This window comes from Silene latifolia, chromosome 4 (assembly GCF_048544455.1).
Source record: "Silene latifolia isolate original U9 population chromosome 4, ASM4854445v1, whole genome shotgun sequence".
NCBI classification, from domain to species: Eukaryota; Viridiplantae; Streptophyta; class Magnoliopsida; order Caryophyllales; family Caryophyllaceae; genus Silene; species Silene latifolia.
In genome coordinates, this window is record NC_133529.1 from 11,559,893 (window position 1) to 11,581,230 (window position 21,338).

The following is a 21,338-nucleotide window of genomic DNA, read 5'->3' on the forward strand; positions in this document are numbered from 1 at the left end:
ATGTAACAATTGCCACTTTTTGTACATGACAAAACCCAATAAAATCAAACATGAATTATGATCACAACAAAAACAAACAATATGAATCACAATTCACAACAAAACACACAACCCACCAAATGTTTGTTAAAATTCCCAATAGAGAATCCAATCAAAGCACACCATATTACCTAAAAAATTTCGCAATACGAAGCAACAAAGTTAATGCGCATTAACGTCTTAGTGCGAAGATGATTTTGGTGGGTTTTTGCTATTATTGCAGATGCTTCTATTGTTTGACTTTTTTATTTTTTCCTATTTTTTTTACGGATGATGAACCCTAATTTTGGGAAATGGGGAATTGAGGGATTAGATTGGATTATAGCGAAATTGGGGTTTTAGGAGATCTGGTTATGTTTGTTGTAATCATGGATGAATGATTGAATTAATGGAAAGCTTGACGCTAATGTAGGAGACAACAATACGGCGACAAAAAAACGATGAGAAAGGATGTGTAGAGACATAAACTGTGGATTAGGGCTGTTCACTCAGTGGTCCGGACCAAAGATCAGACCGGACTGGATCATTTGGTCCAGACTAGACCGGACTGAATTTTGTTTGGTCCGGTCCACGGTCCACCTATTTACTCTACTTTGGTCTTCGGTCCGGTCTTGGACCAACCCGAATGGACCGCAGACCGGACCATGGACCGAAGTTATGTAATAAAAGAATTTTTAAATTTGTAATATTATTGATTTTATTTTATACTTTGTTTACACGTATTATAAGATGTGTAATTATGTAGTTAAATCTCGTAAGAAAATAATGTTGTTTATTTTGATCATTACGAACTTCTCGAGTTCTAGTTTTATATGGTAAAACATGTCAATGAGAATAATATTTGGTCCACTTTGGTCCGGTCCGGTCCGGTCCACGTGTTTTTGTGATCCAGACCGGACCGGACCAATATTAATATGGTCCGGTCCTTGGTCCACCTCTTAACCCTTATTTGGTCTTCGGTCTAGAGAGTTTGGTCCGGTCCGGTTCGGTCCCGGACCAATGAACAGCCCTACTGAGGATGAACGTGTAATAGAGACAAATTTGGGGGAAAATAAAGAAATATTTTGAAAAAAAGGAAATTAATGGAGGATGATGATAGTTGGAAGAAAGAAAAGACTACTACAACAAGGAGGAGGAGGGGAAAAGGAATAGAAAAAAAAGGGAAAATAAGATTAACTTGCAAAATTTAATAGTTTATCCATGATAACCAGTCACCGTGAGGACCAAAGCAATACAAGATAAATGAGGGCATATAAATCGGGTTATTTTAGGTTAAAGAATAGTTGGGATTATTTTAAGAAGATCAACAATAGTTTGGATTATTATCATCAATTAACCCTTCATTAATTCATTGAAACAACAACATACTTCTACTCCATGCTTCAGTTCAAACATTCTTAATCTATATTAATTCCAACATCCTACCTATATCAGTTAATTTTACAGAAGAAAAAAAAAAAACAATCCAACAAAAATTGATAGACTACAAATTTCATGAGCTGAGTTTGTTCTGAATCATTATAAAAACGGTTTTTCTAACGTGTGCCCTTAGGGCACACGTTAATAATCCCTTAATCCACTTGATAACAACGTAATATAGAATCTATCAAATTAATTAAAGGAAACTCTTCAGATTTAACCAAATTTTCTCTCTCCTATAATTAATTTCCTTATCCGTATATTATTTGCCTCCATTAAATTTTCCTCCATAAATATTTCATCCACTAACTTGTACTGCACCCATTTTTTATCTTTTCGCTGTGAGTTCCATTTCCATGACCATTCCAAAGGCGTCCCTTATTCTTAGTCGTTATAGGTTGCCAAAGAAGGGCTTATGGTTCGATTTTCGGCGCCGGAAATTGAACCCTAAGCCCTTTTCCGATAGAATCTGCCAGTTTTGCCATTATAAATTTCCTTAAAACGACGATTAAGGTAGTGTCAGATTAACCATGGTAGGAAGGAGATAAATAAAGAGTAAAAGTGATGGATAAATTGATTCCCTTGATATCTCAAGTGACAATTAACCATATGGGAACCAATGGTCTGTCGGCATGTTACTGGTAATACTATCTTAGTTGCAGGTTAGTAATGGAGAAAAGATTATTGAAAAGGGAGGAGGTAATTGATAGAAGATTTTGTAAATAATTCAAAATATATGTGTGAATTTAAATGGAAGGAAATAATTAATTGGAGAGAAGTGAAAGATAATAAACAAGTAAATTAGGAAAAATATGTAGAGTTTCCTTAAATTAATTTCAAAGATTCTTTATTATGTTGTTTTCATGTGGATAGAGGATTATTAACGTGTGCCCTTAGGGCACACGTTAGAAAAACCGTTATAAAAAACATAAGACGTCTTTGATTTCAAAGCCTACTCTTTTAGCAAAGGGAAAGGAAATTGTACAATTCTAAGCCATAACAAGATCTAACGGTAAACTTCAAACGGAGATGAGTTCTTAGTCATCATAACAATAAACTTAACCACAAGGTAATTAAGCCTTCAAAAAGATCCAGAGATGCTCTTCGATATCGAGTGGTCAGTCTCTATTAGGCATTATAAGTATTCTGTAGTAGTTTAAATTCGCACCAAAAAACTTTAGTCAGTCGGCTTAAAGAATGTACGTAACAACGAGAAGTGGAAGTGAAGAGCACTTCAGACGAAAACACGCGTAAGTAAATGGAAAACCTTTGTTTCATCTAAACCTTAATTAAAAATTTTCCTTTTTTTTGTAATAATATTTCCAAAATACTTGTATAGTTATATTATTAAAAAAAATTATTTCCAAAATACTTGTACTCCTTATATGAGATGTGAGAGTTTCCTATATAGACTCTCTCCCACCTTCCAAACCCTCAAATTATCCCAAAACTAAGTTTGGTAAAATTATACGGAGTATCTCTCTAGAAAATTTGTGCACTTTTTTCTTTCGTACAAGGGTCAATTAATTTTTACAACCTTATAAATACCAGTTTTCAAAAATTACTACCTTATAAAAAAAACTCCTAAAATTACTACCTTACTAAGCATTAGTGCATACAAATTGCTACCAATTCTCTTTTTCGGTGTGTTTTTATGTTAACTGACGAAAATACCCCTTCAATTAAGTAGATTGTTCCCTTCCCATAATCAATAAACACACTCCTCTTCACTTAAACCTTATCTCTCCTCTTTTATCCCACGCATGTATGGTGGAAGAAAATAAACAAGCAATGAAGAAGATGAGTAAAGTAAGAATAAGAAAGGAGAGAGATGGGTAATAGAAATAGAAATAATTAGAGGGGTAATTTGGTCAGAATTATTATGTTTTGGAAGGAAAGTTCAAATATTGACAGAATATTCTCTTTTAAGTGATCGGAAAAGGGAATTGGTAGCAATTTGTACACACTAATGCTTAATAAGGTAGTAATTTTAGCAGCTTTTTTTATAAGGTAGTAATTTTTGAAAACTCGTATTTATAAGATTGTAAAAATTAATTGACCCTTGGTACAACTCTAACCTTTTTTTATTGCAAATTATTTATTTTTTTAGGGGAATTGCAAAAGTTTTTTATTGCAAGGCAAAAACTTTCTTCTTTGACTAGTAAAATGTTTTATACTGATTTTTTTGGATGTAAAAACTCCAACTTTTTGTACTAGTAATTTCTAACAAAATTTTCAATATTTGCAATGTAAAAAAGCTTCCTACTTTGATTTTGATCATGTTCTTATCTTTCAATTTTTTTAATATTTATTTCAAAGCTTTTTTTACTTTGAATTTTTACCCCCAAATTTTCTCCATGTAAAAACTCTAATTTTTATACAGAATATACTGACAAAAATTTCAATTTTTGCTTCCAGAGAATGGAAAGAGGAGTGAAGCGTAGTTTAGATCAAGTTGAAGAATCTTCCGTTCCGACATATGAATTTTGTACACACTTTTTATCCATTTAAACACCAAATTTGAAGTATGTTATTTTTGCTTTTGTACTGTTTAATTAAGAAAATTAATACAATGTTTTTTCCGTTTAACAGCTGACAACGAGATTTATAATCTCCAAAATTCTGCTAAGGAACGCCCCATGTTCAACGATATCGACAAATTTGATCTCAACAATAAGATGACCGCACTCAAGGCCTCGCCTTTTGTTGTTTCTCTTGTTTCATTTACCGGTAATTAAATCTTTGTTATTTGTACAATTATTTGCTTGACAACAACTCAGATGAACTTTTTTTTGTTTAGGTGAAATTGAGGTATCTTTGTTATTTGTACTGTTAGTTGCTTGACAATTTTAAATTTGGATGAACTTATGTATAATAGGTGAAGAGGTTGTATCTCAAAGTTGCGGAGCTATAATCGAAGCCGAAGGAAACACTTATACCGTACTCACTTCTCTCCACCTCGCAAGGAAGCCGGCCTCATCCGTAGCCCATTATGTTGAAAACAGTTTAGCTGATGATTTAAAGGTTAGCCGGTTTAATCGTTGGTTTCTTATTATTATAGTATTATTAAGTTAACGTGTGTGTATGCAAATATAGGTTACTAATTCTCGGTATGGTTTATACATTTGATACATAACTGTTAACTCAACTCGTACACCTGACCTGTTTTTTCTGGTTCAAGACCCGTATATAAATCTTCAACCGCAAACTGAGTGACCCAACACGGCCTTTTAATTTAGGTTAAAACGCGACTCAGCTCCACCCTATTCTATAGGTGGTTCAGTTTATGTTAGATGTATACCTAAATATCAAGGAGTATTAAAATTAAAATATGAATGTATATTATTAGCAGTCCGTCTCATTATAGACGGCCACTATCCGTCTATAATGAGAATTTGTGTATTATTAATTACATAAGTCTCCCTAATAACTTAATCCATAGAAGTGTATAACTTGACCTAACACAAACCTCATTTGAGACACAACCTCATTTGAATGTGAAAGGCATCTTGTGTGTTTTTATGGATATAAAATGGTGCATTTATCATATAAGTTTTTACCTACATGGAGCAACCCCAATGCTAGTATAATACTATAAAGGAGATTGTAGGTTATTTATATTCATCCAGGCTTGTGCTAATTGTTTGTTCTAATTTTTTTATAGATTGTCATCAATGCGTATGATGACAAATCGTACCTGGGAGAATTTTTTTGCTATGATTTCTACTTCAACTTATTGGTTATCAAGTTTAGGTCGAATAACGTGTTCCCATCGACAAACTTCATGATGATTGATGATGATTCGGGTATGGAGAGAAGAATTTCATTGTGCCGTCATCCCACGAAAGCAAAGACCGGAGATAGTGTGATTGTTGTGGGAAGATATTTCTATGAGCCCTACACTTTCATGGCTGCTTCCGGTTTGCTGAGGTATATATTATAGTTATTTGAACAATCTTGTACTCTTTTTTAGTATGTGTAAATATACCCAGATTTCATATTCATATTCGTTTAATAATCTCAGTTTGCAGCGTTTCGACCATGAAAGTTATGATTGTAATGAGCTATTGACAATTAGTTGCCGTTTTAACAGGGTATAATCTATTTTCTATCCTTAATTTTCTACTTCGTTCAAATTGATTGACAATTTTAAAACCAGATTACTCACATTTTGTTACTTACGGTTTCTTATGGAAGTGTGGAGATGGAGCTCCGGTTATTAGCTGCTCCGGGGAAATGATTGGAATAGCATTTTACCATCTTGGTCGTTGTTCCCCTATTTTACCTATAAATATTGTTCAGAGGTGGTGGTGTCATTTCAAAAGTCATAGGTATGATTGGTTTAGTTGTTTATCTTTCTTGTTTTCAATGCCATTACACTCACCCTCTTTAAGTTTTTTATGACAATATATATTAACAAAGTGATACTATCTATATGACAGGGAGTTTCGTCATCCAATTTATGGTTTTGATGGTAGGAACTTGTATTTAACAAGTCTGCCCACCCTTGAGAAGTTTCTCAAAAATTTTCCGAATATTTCCAGTGGTGTTATTGTTGAAAAGGTAAATTTTTTGTTAAGATTTCATCACACATTTCTTTATTTGGACTTCAATGTTGTGTTTAAGAAGTCTTATGACTACCATATTATTGTGTACATGACCTATGAATATGAAGTGTGTGATGTGATTACCAGTTAAGACAATTTTACCTACCAATCTCGTGTAAATCTGTGAAACTGTCACATGATATGTTCTCAGTAGATGTGACTTCTGTTTCTTGACAACATAGCTTCTTATTCATTTGTTCTTTTCACCAGATGTGGCACCATGCTACACTGGTCATGGATTTAACTTCTCATGGTGTCTGGATCTCTGAATTGTGGAATCAACATTGTTTGTTATTTCATATTCTGTTTCACATTGTTTGGATGACGCACTACTACAAATCCAGACAACCACAACGGCCCTTTAACAACGCTTATTCACGAAAATCACCATAAGACGTTGTAGAATGGATGGCGCGAAATTTTACTAAACTTAATTACAACGGTTATGTGTTGTTAACCGTTGTTATTGGTTTTAACAACGGGTCAAACTTGCACAACCGTTGTTAATATAAAAACTAATAACAACAGTTTACTCTGTAATACATTATAATTGTTGTTAATAATTTGGCGCAAAATTAGTGAAAAGTAATTACAACGGTTATATTAGAACCCGTTGTTAATACTTTTTAACAATGGTTGTCAAAGGAACCGTTGTTAATATATTATCTAATGACAACGGGTTTATGTGTAATAACCGCCACACAAACACAGATCAGCTACAACCACAAACACAAACACAACCACAAACACACAACCACACTCTTTCCCATCGCCGCTTTATCATCTTCGTCACTGTTGTTGTCATCGTCTCTTTCTTTCTCTAATTATCAGGTATATATCTATCGCTTTATGGTTTTAGGTTTTGTCATCTCCGTCATTATTGTTCTTTCTCTAATTATTTTATTTGCATGTGTTTTTCTCCGTCATTGTTCTTTCTCTAATTATTATTCGCTAGTTTTTCTGCGTTTATTAGTAAAACAAATTAAATAAAATAAAACAAAGAAGATGATGGAGAGGATAGTAAAACAAATCCACATTTAACATACATAAACTTAATTAATTGATATATATTCATAAACTTAATGCATTGCTAAAAATACAATTCTTAGATGTTCATATAGGGATGCATTCTCTTCTATGATATTCATCCTCTCCTCCTTTGCTATTTGGAGGTTTCGTTCCGCATATGCAATATCTTCATATAACTGCATTATCTGCGGCTCTAACAAGCCATTTTTTTTGGCGTCCTTGAGTGCGATCCGAGCTTCCTCAAAGAAGAGCCTGTACTTCCTCTCGATTTCCTGCAAGCGGCGTATGAAACTTTTGTTGTACTCGGTCATAATGCATATTAAACGAATGGTATCATTCATTATTGAAGGATGTTTGGAGTTTATTAGGTTTTAAAGATTTAGGGTTTGGAGTTTAGGGTGGAGATAGTGATATAATGGATTGGTTATTGAGATAGTGGAATGAATTTATAATTAGTAATGTATCGTTTGAGTTGTTTTTTAATTAATATGTTTAGGGTTTGATGCTTAAATTAATACGAATTTTGTTTAGGAAGTTGTGTCATATCCCTACTTCAAATCTTATAACCCTTCGCATTCCATATATTGTGTCCTTTCATGCAGGGATTTTGGCAGTAATAATGCATACATCTAGTAATATATAATTAATTGATGCAGGAGGGATTTTGGCAGTAATGCTTTGTATTTTTATTTTTTTTATTTTTTTTAAAAACAATAACAACGGTTATTTAAAAAAAACCCGTTGTCTTTAGTTATAACAACGATTTTTTCTATTGTAACCGTTGTGTTGAGTTTATGGATTCAAGTACCTAAGAGGGGGAGGGGGTGAATTAGGTACTCTTTTAAAAATTTTAACTTCAACTTTATTGGATTAAAGTAAGTTAAGTAAACAAAAGAGATTAAAGGATACTTTGAATAATATTGAAAGATTGAACAAGTATCACGATGAATGTTTGCTGAAGTATGAAAGCAACAATCGTTTCGATCAGTATCTATTTGTCTCGGTTTGTGGAATATTCTGCATGAGAACAAATGCGATAAGTATGATGAACTGTTACTTCTAAGGTTAAGCGAAACAATACAAACAAACAAAGTAAAGAGAGCAGCGGAAATAAAGTGAAAAGCAATGAACACGAGATTTTTGAATTGGTTCGGCAAATACTCAAGTGCCTACGTCCAATCTACCTTTTTATTACTTTCCTTTAGTGATCTACTCCGACAACTAAAAGACCCTTGTAATAAAAGACGCCAACCTACTCCGGTTGCAAAGCTAGTACAAGAACTACTCCGTTCTTATGACAAGCTAACTCGCAATCTACTCCGATTGCCAAGAGTTAAAGGACTGCTCCGTCCTAGAACTCAATACGCACAACCTACTCCGGTTTCCAACTCACAACCTACTCCGGTTGTCAAGAGATAAGGACTACTCCGTCCTAAACTCTACTAACACACTTAAAATGTAAAGGATCAAGTTTCCACTAACACATTCTTAACAAAGAATAGAGGTGGACAACTTTTACAAGATCAACACTTTTAAGTAAGAGAGTTTAGTATAGAAAAGCAACAGTAGCCACGACTGTAGAAACTGAAAGACACTTGAAGACTTTTAAAGGTTTTTGCAAATAAACACAACTTTTAAGCTTTAAAAACAATTTGCAAAGATGAAAGAATTATTTCAGAAAAGTCTTGGGGATTTATGAAGATAGGACACGGTATTTATAGAGGAGGTAGTGAAGGGGGTTGCTAGGGTTTTGAAGGGTCAAAGGTTTTGCATGTGAGGAGCAATAGTAACCATTCAAAAGCTTGCACCAAAAGGGAGTCTTTTGCATAGGTAAGAATAGAGAAAGAAGGATTGAAGAATAACCTTAAATGCTCATGCAAAATCAGAAAACAAAGAATGAAAGACAAGTCACAAGAGACAAGTTATCACCAAAATGGCAAAAAGCAACTTTTGTTTTCTTACAAACCAAGGGATTGAATTTGCACAAAGAGGAAACATTTTGAATAATTCAAACCACTCTTCATTAGATACTACCTCCTTAATAAAATCAGATTTTTATCTTTGAAAATAAGAGTCACGAGAAAGCATTTGAAAGATAAAAAAGATCTTCAAGTTTTTACGAGTCATGGCAAAGTCCACTCAGCTGTTTGCTTGTTAAAGCAACAGTCATCTGGACTGTTTCTATTACTCTACTATACTTAACTTTCTCACTTGTACATTAGATGACACACGACTAATTACAATGGAATGATTAACAACTTCAACACTTCTTAATCCAAGCTTGATTACATCATTAATCCTGAAAAGGTAAACTAAGATAATACAAATCAAATGGGCATGTTATCATCAACATAAGGGACCCAACACGTTGTTATAACTTTCCCACCAAAAATTAGTTACACTTTCCACAACGAATGTCTCGTAACGACAACGGTTTTTAACCGTTGTTAATAGTTTTCACAACGGGTTTCTTAAAAAAACCAACCGTTGTTAAAACCTTTAATAACGGACGCTTTAACAACGTCCGCTTTTTTATATAACAACGGTCTTTAACCGTTATACATATATCTGTAGTAGTGACGTTCAATTTTTCTGACTAATGAAATATTGATGTATTAGTTTCATTCTCAGTTGGTGCGTTTGTGTTTCCTTTCCTTTTTCAGTTTATTCTAATTGATTGGTAAGAACTTTCTCGAGAATGTGGATATTAATAGTAAGCAACAACAAAATCTGTTTGGCAAATAAAATCAAGTTGAACGTTGGTCACTCCCATTTTGTGCTTACTACCATAGCACGAGGTGTGGGGTTAACCATTTAAGTTGCGCTTTCGAGTTTTCAATTAGAATGTTACCCAACGTCTTGTGTGCTCTGATATATCTTATTGTAAGACTGATAATCTTACTCAAAACCTGCTTGAATGCTTGTTACTTTTGACATTGATGTTAGTTGTGTCCGTCGTCTTAGAGTATTAATATCAAATTATTTGTTGTCGTCGGTGTTTAATGTTTATGATGGCTATATGTTAGCTGCCAAGTATTGATTTACAACTCATAAAGTTCCTGATATAAGGGTGCATCTTGTACTAAACTTTGTTGAACACAAGCTCATCATCCTAGTTAAATCATAAATATAGTATCGAGTTAAAACGTGATCAACGCTGAGAAACTAAGATATCAAAATAGTGGCGACGAAATTTTTAGTGGAGATGTTTCATTGAACGGAAGCGTTTTTTTACTAAGAATTGTCTAAATTATTCAAACATAAAGTTACCAATTAAGCAGTAGAAGAAACAAATAGTGAATAAACAAATGCTAAAATAATTTCTGTTTCTCTAGGTAGTTGCTAGAGTTGAACATACTTCTTACCATTTATTTTAAGACCGACAATAGCACAAGGTGAGGGGTTAACCATTTAAATTGTGCTCCCGAGTTTTCAATCAGAATGTTATTCATTGTCTTATGTGCTCGCCATAGCTTATTTTAAGGCCGACAATCTTACTCAAAACCTTCTGTTTGAATCCTTTTATTATGCAACATGAACCTTCTGTTTGAATCTTCGGGTGGATTTTGATATTTTCCTTAACTTGTAGGTCTTCAAAAGTTATTGTGCTGAAACGGCAGGATTGCGGGTAAACGATGTCATCTATAAATGTGATGGCGAAGAAGTGAAAGGTTTCTTTGAGGTATTTTGAAATGGTTAATCATGTACTAACTTTCTTAATTAAAGCTTTGATGATAGCCATGATCTTTTTTGTTTCTCTTTCCGTAATAGATATGGAATCTCATGTGGGACAAATTGGGAAAAGTTGTTGAATTTGAAGTGGCCCGGCTTGAGCCCAAAACCATTCTGAGCATTAGGATGTTGGTTAGTGAAGCCTCACCTGAGGAATCAAATGAGTATGTTTCAAACACTGTATTTAATTTGTCATTTGCATTGTTCATCGTATTTGTACATCATCTAAATTCAAAGCATTTTGTGTATATTATGCGCAATTGAATGATATTTTTAATTGTCTCTTTTGTTAGTTGGCCGAAATATAATTATCGTTGATGAAGATGGTTGACTAAGGATGAAGATTTTAGAAAGTTTTTGGGTAAGTAATCAAATAATATCTCACCGTATTTTCATTTTGGTTAAGCGAATCTTTTTCGAATTGTTTGATGACTCTCGTTTTGTCTCAAAAAGATGAGAAGGAACATGATATAATGCACATTTTGACATGCAGATATGAAGCAGAAGAAGATGACTTTCAGAAGCAGAAGAAAATGACTTCTAACTTTATTTTCTAGATTATTAAGGGGTCGTTTGGTTCAAGAAGGTGGAATGGAATGGATTAGAATCTCATACCATAGAGGTATGGATTGAGATCCCCATACCACTCTAAACTTGTTTGGTATGTTTATTTTTTACACTATGAAGGAATGGAGTTGGAAACTTGGGTGAAAACTTAGGTATGAGATTCTAGGGGGTTGGAATGGAGTTAGAATCCATCAGGTATCTAACTCCATTCCAAAACAAGCCAACCAAACACTAGATTTGCCCAAATCCATTCCTATCCATTCCAAACCCCTCAACCAAACACCCCCTAATTCTATTTTGAGATTAGGTGTATTGTTAGTAGAGAATTTGAACAAACTTTTGGCTAGGGTCTAGGTATTTGCCACTTGCTACGTTGCTATGGATTTATGCTGTATTCAAAACACCTTTATCCCTTAGTTTTAGCCTTTTTAAGGCGTAAATCTTTGTTTTTGATTATGATTTTCAATAGACTTTTGCTTTGATTATGATTTTCAATAGACTTTTGCAATGTTTGGGTCATTCTGAGATTTTGGGATCTCATCATACTCAGTCATTTTCCGAAAAAGCTACGGTTACACTCAGTGTATAGAATCTTCTATACACTGCGAGTAAGATCATAACACGTAGCAATAGTGGGGGCATAAGCTAGAATATTCTCCATTTTCATTTGTTATATTTTAGGAGACAAAATAAAAAATATTAAATTTGATTTTTTTCTAAAAATTATTACTCCGTATTATTTTTTTATACCATAATTATTTTTTTCTCAAAATTATCATTCTTTCCTCCTTTAATTTTTTTTCCTTAACAACAAAGTGCAATTGGTCTCCCTTGTGACGGGTTACCATTTGTGGCGGATATTTTGTGAGTTAAAATGGTAACAAAATGGGTTAGTGGAGAAAGGGGACCACATGAATAGTGTTGCAGAGAGAGAAAAAGTGGGTACTTTGTGAGGTAAAATGGTATCCGTCACTCAAGAGTGACGGATATGTGCCGTCACAAACAAGAATAAACCAACAAAGTGACACAACCAATTAACATCACGTTGTTCTCACACCGGTGAACAACCCTGGTAAGTAACCATCGGCGACGGAGACCTTCTCCCTGCCAGGCAACCTCCATCGGCGCACCAATTCCTCGACCCCACCATGTAGCAGACCCGAGATTCTCACGCCTCCTCATGCACACCACCACGTCACGCTGCCGATCACCTCTTCATCCTCCCCATGTGCCGCCATGGACTTGACAACCATGTCGTCATCGTGGCAGCGTCTACCACGCATGCCTTCATCCCGCAACAACCAAATCGAATTCTTAGATCATTGACGCTAGTAGAGCAAAGCAAATGGAATCATTGACATTTATTAATATCTTCGATCGACGTTATTAGTTCGTATTTAATCAAATGAAATCGATTTATTGCCCTAATTACCCGTTTAAAGAAGTAACTATGAATGTTAAATTTTTTTGTTATTATTTTTTTAACAAAAGTAACCGTACAACTTTGATAACAAATTGTTAGTCTAGAAAATTTAAAAGATATGGATAAAGATTATGTTAAGATTTAATAATATTTTATTTTTATTATGGTAAATATATAATTATTGAACAAAATACCAAAACTAATTAGCCTTAGATTTCTCTCAAATTCCCACCATGAGTAATAATAGATTCTTGCATATGTCGAAATTTAATTGGTGGTGTGTAGAAGATTCTATACACCGAGTGTAACCGTAGCATTTCCTTTTCAGGGGATTCTGCCACTATTCAGAATTTTTGTTGCATTGTACAGCGGAAATAGTTGTCGGCAGATCTATGCAGGAGTTTAAGACATTCGTGGCGGGTATACATGAGAGATTTGGGGTTTTAGGGGAGTGAAAGAAAGACGATTACACTTTGTTGAGATGGGAACAAAATCATTTATCCAACATGAGCAACCGATTTTTACAGACATTTACAAATGGAGCTAATTTAATGAAAATTTAATATAAAAATCCTTTGATTAGTATTATTCCACTAATAATAATTGTCCTACTCAATCTAAACTCCATTCGTCACCCTATCTCCAACATTGACAAAGTTTCCCCAATTCTATTGGAATTCAACTAATTTTATTCACTTTTTTTTGCCCTTGAATTTCATCTTTTGATCATAATATTTAGTGGGTCATAGGTAATTTTGTTTATTTGTTGAAATTACAAGTGGGTTTTGCTCATTTTTCAATATTGTTTTGTTTTGAGTAGTCAATATTTTGGTGGAAGTTAACCAAGTGGTGTTAGTCCAGTGGTAGCTGGGTTAAACCTTGAAGCTTGCAGAAATGCAGGAGTTGAGAGGTCCCAGGTTCGACTACCAGCTGGGGCGATGATCACTTGGCCACTGCAGCCCCCGAAGGGGGTGGCTTACATGGTCCATGTGGTGGTGCGGGAATGCATGGGCCCGGGGGACTCAACCCCCTGGTCATCAAAAAAAAAAAAAAAAATTGGTGGAAGTTGTATAAATTGATGGGTATTTTTTTTTATAATTGATTGTGGAATTGACTTAAAGTTAGCTGCTTTGATGTATCTTAGAAGGAAATATCGGAATCTTAGATGAAAATTATGACTGATTGTGGAATTCACTTAAATTTAGCTGCTTTGACATTATTTAGTTTGAAATTCTCGAACTTTGGAATTTTGGATGAAACTATGGGTAGATTGTGAAACCCAACACTCCTTTGATGGCAAATACACGTTGATGATGACTTATATCATGTTGAGTTACAACAACGATGTTATGTTATGTTATGATTTTCGTGTGTGGTATGTTTCACGATTGTTGAGTTTTTGGGGGTTTGCGAATGACTGGTATATATGCTGAGTACCAGTACTATACTAGTATGTCTATAATCTTCTGTGTTGTCTTTTAGCACTAATTTTGTATTTTGGCATGGATCGGTGACCTATGTACCTACTATTCCCAACTCGTCTGTTGAGGTTATTTATTTATGGCTTCTTAACCCCCCGGTATAAGTGGGTTCAGATGGAGGCCGTCTTTGTATTATTCGACACGTGACCGCTTATGCATTGGTGTTTATCTGCTCCATGAATGGAGACAGTAGGGGGTGATTTGGGACCAGCCTTGTATAAGGTAAGGTGGAGATGGCTCGAGTTATGTTGTCAAGTGTGCTAAAATTTAGGTTTGAAGAACTATAGTGGTATTGCATTGTTTAGTCTAGAAAGTAGTAGGGGATAAAGCTTGTTGTCCTCCATAAGCTTTATGACCGGCTGATTGTTGTGTACATGAACTATGAATATGAAGCATGCGATGTGACTACCAGGGTTTTACCTACCACTCTGATGTAAATCTGTGAAACTGTCACATGATATGTTCTCAGTAGATGCGATTTTTGTTTCTTGACAACAGAGCGAGCTTTGTATTCAACAGAAGCTAAGGAAATACATTGAGGCAATTGGCGTCTCTAGTAACATGCGTGGTGTAAGGTGTTGCTCCAGCTCGTACTTCAGCTCCTGAAGCTTATGGTATTGAAGTAGCACAAAGTTTTCGTGCAACATGCAAGTGCGGCAGCCAAAGGAGAGGTGTGTATATATATGCTCAGGAATAGGCTGTCGAACATCTAACATCTAAGATGAGTATGCTCAAAAAATGTGTACGTACATCTATTATTCTATTACTTATTTCCTGTCCTTACGAAATCCATCCTAATTCCTAAACTCTTGAGTTGAGAGTAGTTAATGTTGGAAGTAATGCAAAAGGCTAGTAATGTTGTCTAGATACATTGCATTGTAGAGAAGCCTTACATTACCTCGTAAGAGAATATCTACACTCTCTCCACTAAATGCATGTTTATAACCCCACTAACTCCATGTTTATGGTAGTGGTTATGCCTCTTTATAGTGCTAATTAATCACTATAAATATGAGAAGTATGTAGTCATTTGAGACACACATCTTCCATATATCTCTACTATTTCTCTATGATAATTTTTGAGCATACCATATGAGTTCCAACTCCTAATGGTTGAGTACACAACTTTTAGGAGTGTTGTGTGACCTTGGGGGACGACGCCTATATCGATTTGTACCGTAGTCGGGGCGATTTCGTTTCTCATTCAGTGGCCTTCATACCACGACACAACAACAAATATTCTCTAATTATATCTTCGCCCCTATAGTGATACTATATTTCCAACAATTGAGAAACGAAATTTTGTCACTATTATTGTTGTTGTATTCTCATCATTGAGAATTATTTGATTGGAGAAAATATTTATTTTCGTGTCGAAGATTCAGCCCGTATGGAGTGAGACAGCACGTCGGTATTTTGGCCATAACTCGGTCTCTAGACCTTTGTTTGAGGCGTGTAATATGGCGTTGGAAAGCTAAGAAGAAGGGCTACAGCTTTGTTGTTGAAGCCGTGGGCAGATTCTGTCATTTAGCCTCCTTAAAATAGGCAGCAATGTCATGGTAGTGTGCTGGAAAGTTTATGAAGATTCATAAAAGAATGGTATTATCTATAATTTTATTGCTCAATTCATTCTTGTGATTAAGGTATGTTCCCGTGAATTACCTTTACAAATATTTATGATGATAAATATGAAGGTTTGGTCAAATTATATATGCCTTAATCGTTCATATGTTTAAGCTACTAATTTATTTGGTAATGTATAGATCTTGGTAAAATTACTTGATAATTGATTTCGAGATTAAGTGAATGAAATTGTTCCAAGATTTTGAATGACAAGTAGCTAGAATGATTGAGTGACCAAGATATTGTTATGTGTATAATATGTTTATCAAGCAAACTATTTCACACATTTGGATTGATTTTTTAGTTTTGATTATGAGATGAACTAAAATTGATATTTGAGTTATGAACCAAATGTGGGGGCTAAATATTTTGTTTTAAATTGATATAGTATCTTGGATATGTGTGACAAAAAGTGAAAATGATTATTTGTCAAAGCTTCATAAAAGTAGATTATGGAGAACATAATTTGTCAATGATTATATGATATCTAAAAGTTGAGATGATGAATGAATAAATAAGGTGTATTTTTTGTTTGAACGATTATGTTTGTCACTAATTTGTGGCGTGACAACATGTGGGGGAAGACGTTCAACTTATTTGATAAACTTATTTGATAAATTTATTCATCATGTTTAGAGTTGATATCTTATAATTTGTGAAGAGCATGTATATCTTTGATTGTGGGGGTGTAAAGAAAATGATAATCACATGTTTTATACGTGACTAATTGAACCAAAATTAGAAGTATTAATTTGTTGGATAATGGCTATGAAATATAAATAATGGTTGCGTAAGGTTCAATTATTTATGTTACATTTTGCTTACACCATACTATATGAGATTATGATGATTGATTTTATGTTGGTAAGAAGTCAAATTCTTTTTGTAAAATATTGTGGATTTACAAAGAGTAAATATAAGTGAAACAATCATCGAGATTCGTTATATTCTAATATAAGAATGATGATGTATATAGAGCTTTTAGTAAATAATATGATTTTGGGTGCAAAATCACAAACACTACGTGTATGCTTTATTCTATGTCAATTTATTAGAAAGAGAAAATAATAAAGAAGATTATTTGTTCTTTTAAACGACATGAGAGTGGAGCTCTATATTTAATTAGAACAATGATGCTAATGACTTATAAGAGAACATATTTTGACTATTGTGAGAAGTCTAATATGTATAATTATAGTTGCTTCAATGTATCTTATGCTGCTAAGTACATTTTGTCTTTGTATTCATTACCAAAGTTATCATTCACATTTGGTGAAGTACCTAGGTGCAATATTAAGAATTGCACTATGTTGGATATCTAGAAAGATATTGGACTGACCAAAAGGTAATGACGATCGACAAGGTGAGATCTATGGTGAGTACTATACATTTTCACCTTTAATGGTGATCGTGTTTTAAGTCTATTGAGAAGACTATTATAACCTTGTCTGTTGTGTAAGCATATTATATTGCTCTTAATCTTGCTGGGTAAGATGCAGGGTGATTGTGAAGCTATTATTAGCTACTATTTAATTGTGGGGGCATGGAGTTTTGCCTAATGTTTATCTTTAGCATAATGCTAATATCAACTTGATAATGCTAAAATAATGTGTATAATAACATGTAGATTTACACATTTTTTGCAGATTTGAGATTTGAGAAAGTTGATTGAGAATAATACGCTCACAAATTACTATCTTTGTGAAATTTTGAGTGAAGTATATTTAAGCTAATGGACTAAGAAAGAAAGAAGTCCTAGAATTGTCGAGGGGAATGGGGCAAAAGCCTATTAGTTGAGGAATTTGTGGTGGATACCGGAACTTGTTATGCAAGGGTGGTCTAACGAAGCCATAGATAACTCATACTTGTGTACACATCCCATTCCTATGACATGTACACTATTTTGGAAGGTTGAGTATATAGCTCTTAATGGTCTTATAGCCCAAAATTGGGTGGTCCTTGTGAGACGGACTTGATGAGATCACCGTAATGAAGGAGGTTGAGATATTTCTCTTAATGAATCTATATCCCTTTATTTGGGTGGTCCTATTGAGAAGGACTTGATGGATTCACCGCTATGTTGAAAGGTTGAGCCTTAGAGCTTTTAATGAATCTATATCCCTTTATTTGGGTGGTCTTATTGAGAAGGACTTGATAGATTCACCGCTATGTTGAGAGGTTGAGCCTTAGAGCTCTTAATGATTCTATAGCTCATGCGTGAGTGGTTTATATGGAGATAGACTTGTTGGAATCACCTACGTGATTGTGAAGGATTGGCCTCCTTCTATGAGAGATTAGGCTATCTCTCTAGAGCACTCATGAGAATCCCAAGGTTCATTTGGCCATAAATTTGTTGAATTGTATCGCGAAACTCGTTTGGAACTTAAGGTGAGATATGTGTTTGGAATTTACCCCGGAGTCTAGGAGTTCAAGATTCGTTCACTCTCTAGGCGATGAAAGAATTGTTCTATTTCACTATGTGTTAATTCAAATCGAAAGATATTAATGCTTAAGTATCAATCCTTATTAATATGCTCAGAATTTTGTCTATCATTTGCATTAGTGGGGGATTGTTGGAAGTAATGCAAAAGGCTAGTAATGTTGTCTAGATACATTGCATTGTAGAGAAGCCTTACATTACCTCGTAAGAGAATATCTACACTCTCTCCACTAAATGCATGTTTATAACCCCACTAACTCCATGTTTATGGTAGTGGTTATGCCTCTTTATAGTGCTAATTAATCACTATAAATATGAGAAGTATGTAGTCATTTGAGACACACATCTTCCATATATCTCTACTATTTCTCTATGATAATTTTTGAGCATACCATATGAGTTCCAACTCCTAATGGTTGAGTACACAACTTTTAGGAGTGTTGTGTGACCTTGGGGGACGACGCCTATATCGATTTGTACCGTAGTCGGGGCGATTTCGTTTCTCATTCAGTGGCCTTCATACCACGACACAACAACAAATATTCTCTAATTATATCTTCGCCCCTATAGTGATACTATATTTCCAACAGTTAAATCACGTGCTTATCTCTTGTGAGTTTAATAGAGCTTGCGTTGTACTAGAATGTTTTTACGTTCTTATAAACCTATCGATTTCAGGGAAATAAGCCGAGTACTAGCTTCAAATCCATATGGGGGATGGCGAAGTTCCCTACAACAATATAAAAGGTCCTTACTCCTTCGTATGAAATTTCAAAGAAGAAAGATCTTATGCATGAGACGTACTTGCATGTATTTTCTTTGTAGTGATTCCACCACTTGTAAACTACTCCGTATGTTCTATCGGCATAAAGGGGTTATGACCAAGTTCATAGTAAACGAGTCCAATGACCAAGTTCACATTTATTGCTTGTGAGAGGGTGACGCCGAGTTTGGGCGCCACCGGGTGGCGCTAACTCATTTTCCATTGATAAAAGCACCTTACAGTCAAAATATGAGAAATCGTAAGTGTAAACGTCAAACAACCGGGGCAGCCATAAGAGCAAATTTCTTGCCCAAATATCGGTCAGGATCAGGGGAGGCCCGTAACAAGTGCAATTCGGTTCGCCGAACCGGGGCCCAACAAGGTTGGGGGCCTCATCTGGAAACAACTTATTATAATTATATTTAAAAGTTCATAATTAACAATTGACTTCGAGTGCCACAGTTGTAGATACAAGCAACATAAAAGCTCCTCAAAGGTCCTTGGATCGATTTCCATAGCTGTCATTTTTACATGTTTTTTTTGTTCACCTGAGCAACTTGACCTCATGACCTTCGACATTAATATTCCGTTCACCATATTAAAAACATGTTAAAAAAATTGATTCATTATCAAGAAATTGTTGATCTAAAAAAATTGGCCAACTGTTACAAACATGTTATCATTAATGGTGCACTTTCATTACTTGTAGCCTTATTTTTTCAAATTACTCTAAGAAACAAATTGTGTAAATAGAGGGAATATATATTTACGATACTGGTACGAGTAAAGCTTATGATTAAAATCAATAAATTGACGTTCTTTATTTGTATTCACATCTCGCAACATTAGAGATTTTGAATATCGCTTGTCCTCGGATATTAAAATGGTCTCACATTTTCTTATTATTATAACTATATAAAAATATGAGATACTTGTTAGAAGGGCATCCGTCTAATATTTAGAACAGGGCCTCAATATTCCTTGGGCCGCCCCTGGTCAGGATCATCACCTATCATTCTCAAGTTTGCAGATTCAAGACAAGTTTTCGACTTAATTTTATGATTAGGATATTGTAGTGAAAATCGGTAGTGTAAAACTTCAGCAATATATGAATAATTCTCGTCTGAAGAAACTTACCACTATCTTGTAAAGCAAGTAACAAAGTCAACAAGAAATGGTTAATGTTGATATTAATATTTAATATTGGGAAATGATAAATACAGCCCTTAGGGCTGTATTTAAGGAGTCATAAAAGGAAATAAACCCTTAATATTTGTATTATTTGCATTGAGTAATGTATAATCTAATTCTTAATTCCTAAGTTAATACCTTATATAGAAGGTATTAAATGATTAAATAAGCTGTATTTAACATTACCCTTTAATATTAACAATAAGGGAATATTTCCTCCGTCCCAATTATTTCTTTACATTTGATTAAAATACGCAAACAATGATTGAAACAAAAAGAAGTTCATTGTTTTGTTACCCGAGAAAATTAGTTAATTAGAAAAGAGGTAAGAATACGCTTCATACTGTTAAAGGTAATTCAAATACTCCCTAGATAAGAATAAGAATACCACCCAAGATGTGTGAGTCTAGTGGAATTCCAGGGTAACCTCAAAGCCTCCTAAGGAGGAATTGCGAGGTTCTGGGTTCGATTCCCTAGATGAACACTTTCCTGGGGACCTGACGCCCGGAGAGGGAATAATCCCCGCGGGAAAGAACTCACATGGTACAGGCGCCTAGCAGGGTGGGGTCCTGTATCCGGGGAGGATCCAACCTCGTCATCAAAAAAAAAAAAAAAAAAAAGAATAAGAATACCACTTCATTAATGCGTTTGTAAAATATTGATCGTGACGGAGTATATGACCATAATGTTGCCTAGGGTTTTTAGCAAGATAGAAATAGATAAGAAGATTGGAAAGGTTAACAAATTTGTAGGTTACCTTTTCTTAATTTATTATTTATTAATTAAAAAGGAATTATATATTGTACAATTTTTCATCATATTTTCCAAAATATAACAAGAAGACTTCATATATATACGAGCATAAGTATATAAGACTCAAACACCTTCCAAACCCTCAAATTAACCCCACCAAAAAAAGTTTTGTCAAATTATAACACTTTGTACGTGTAGGTGAGTATATGTACGTACTTATTTATGTGATATTTCACTTGGTTTTTACCATAATACTAGTGTAAAGTAAAAC

General features: G+C 34.4%; 1 protein-coding gene across 1 annotated transcript; it reads left to right on the forward strand.

Moving 5' to 3' along the window:
- The first annotated feature begins 3,879 nt into the window (after window positions 1-3,879).
- LOC141652068 (uncharacterized) lies at window positions 3,880-11,190 on the forward strand. Its single transcript, XM_074459720.1, has 10 exons — window positions 3,880-3,946; window positions 4,051-4,188; window positions 4,337-4,482; window positions 5,123-5,388; window positions 5,483-5,552; window positions 5,656-5,789; window positions 5,901-6,021; window positions 10,684-10,776; window positions 10,866-10,990; window positions 11,120-11,190. The coding sequence occupies exons 1-10, from the start codon at window positions 3,880-3,882 to the stop codon at window positions 11,142-11,144; spliced, it is 1,185 nt and encodes a 394-aa protein (XP_074315821.1). The 3' UTR covers window positions 11,145-11,190.
- Window positions 11,191-21,338: the final 10,148 nt, after the last annotated feature.

Bases quoted from the DNA above. Each gene is read 5' to 3' on its own strand.
- LOC141652068 (XM_074459720.1), top strand. From the start codon at position 3,880: ATGGAAAGAGGAGTGAAGCGTAGTTTAGATCAAGTTGAAGAATCTTCC. The intron at 3,947-4,050 runs GTACACACTTTT...TCCGTTTAACAG, and splicing joins CGTTCCGACATATGAATTTT to CTGACAACGAGATTTATAAT. The intron at 5,553-5,655 runs GTATAATCTATT...TTCTTATGGAAG, and splicing joins TTAGTTGCCGTTTTAACAGG to TGTGGAGATGGAGCTCCGGT.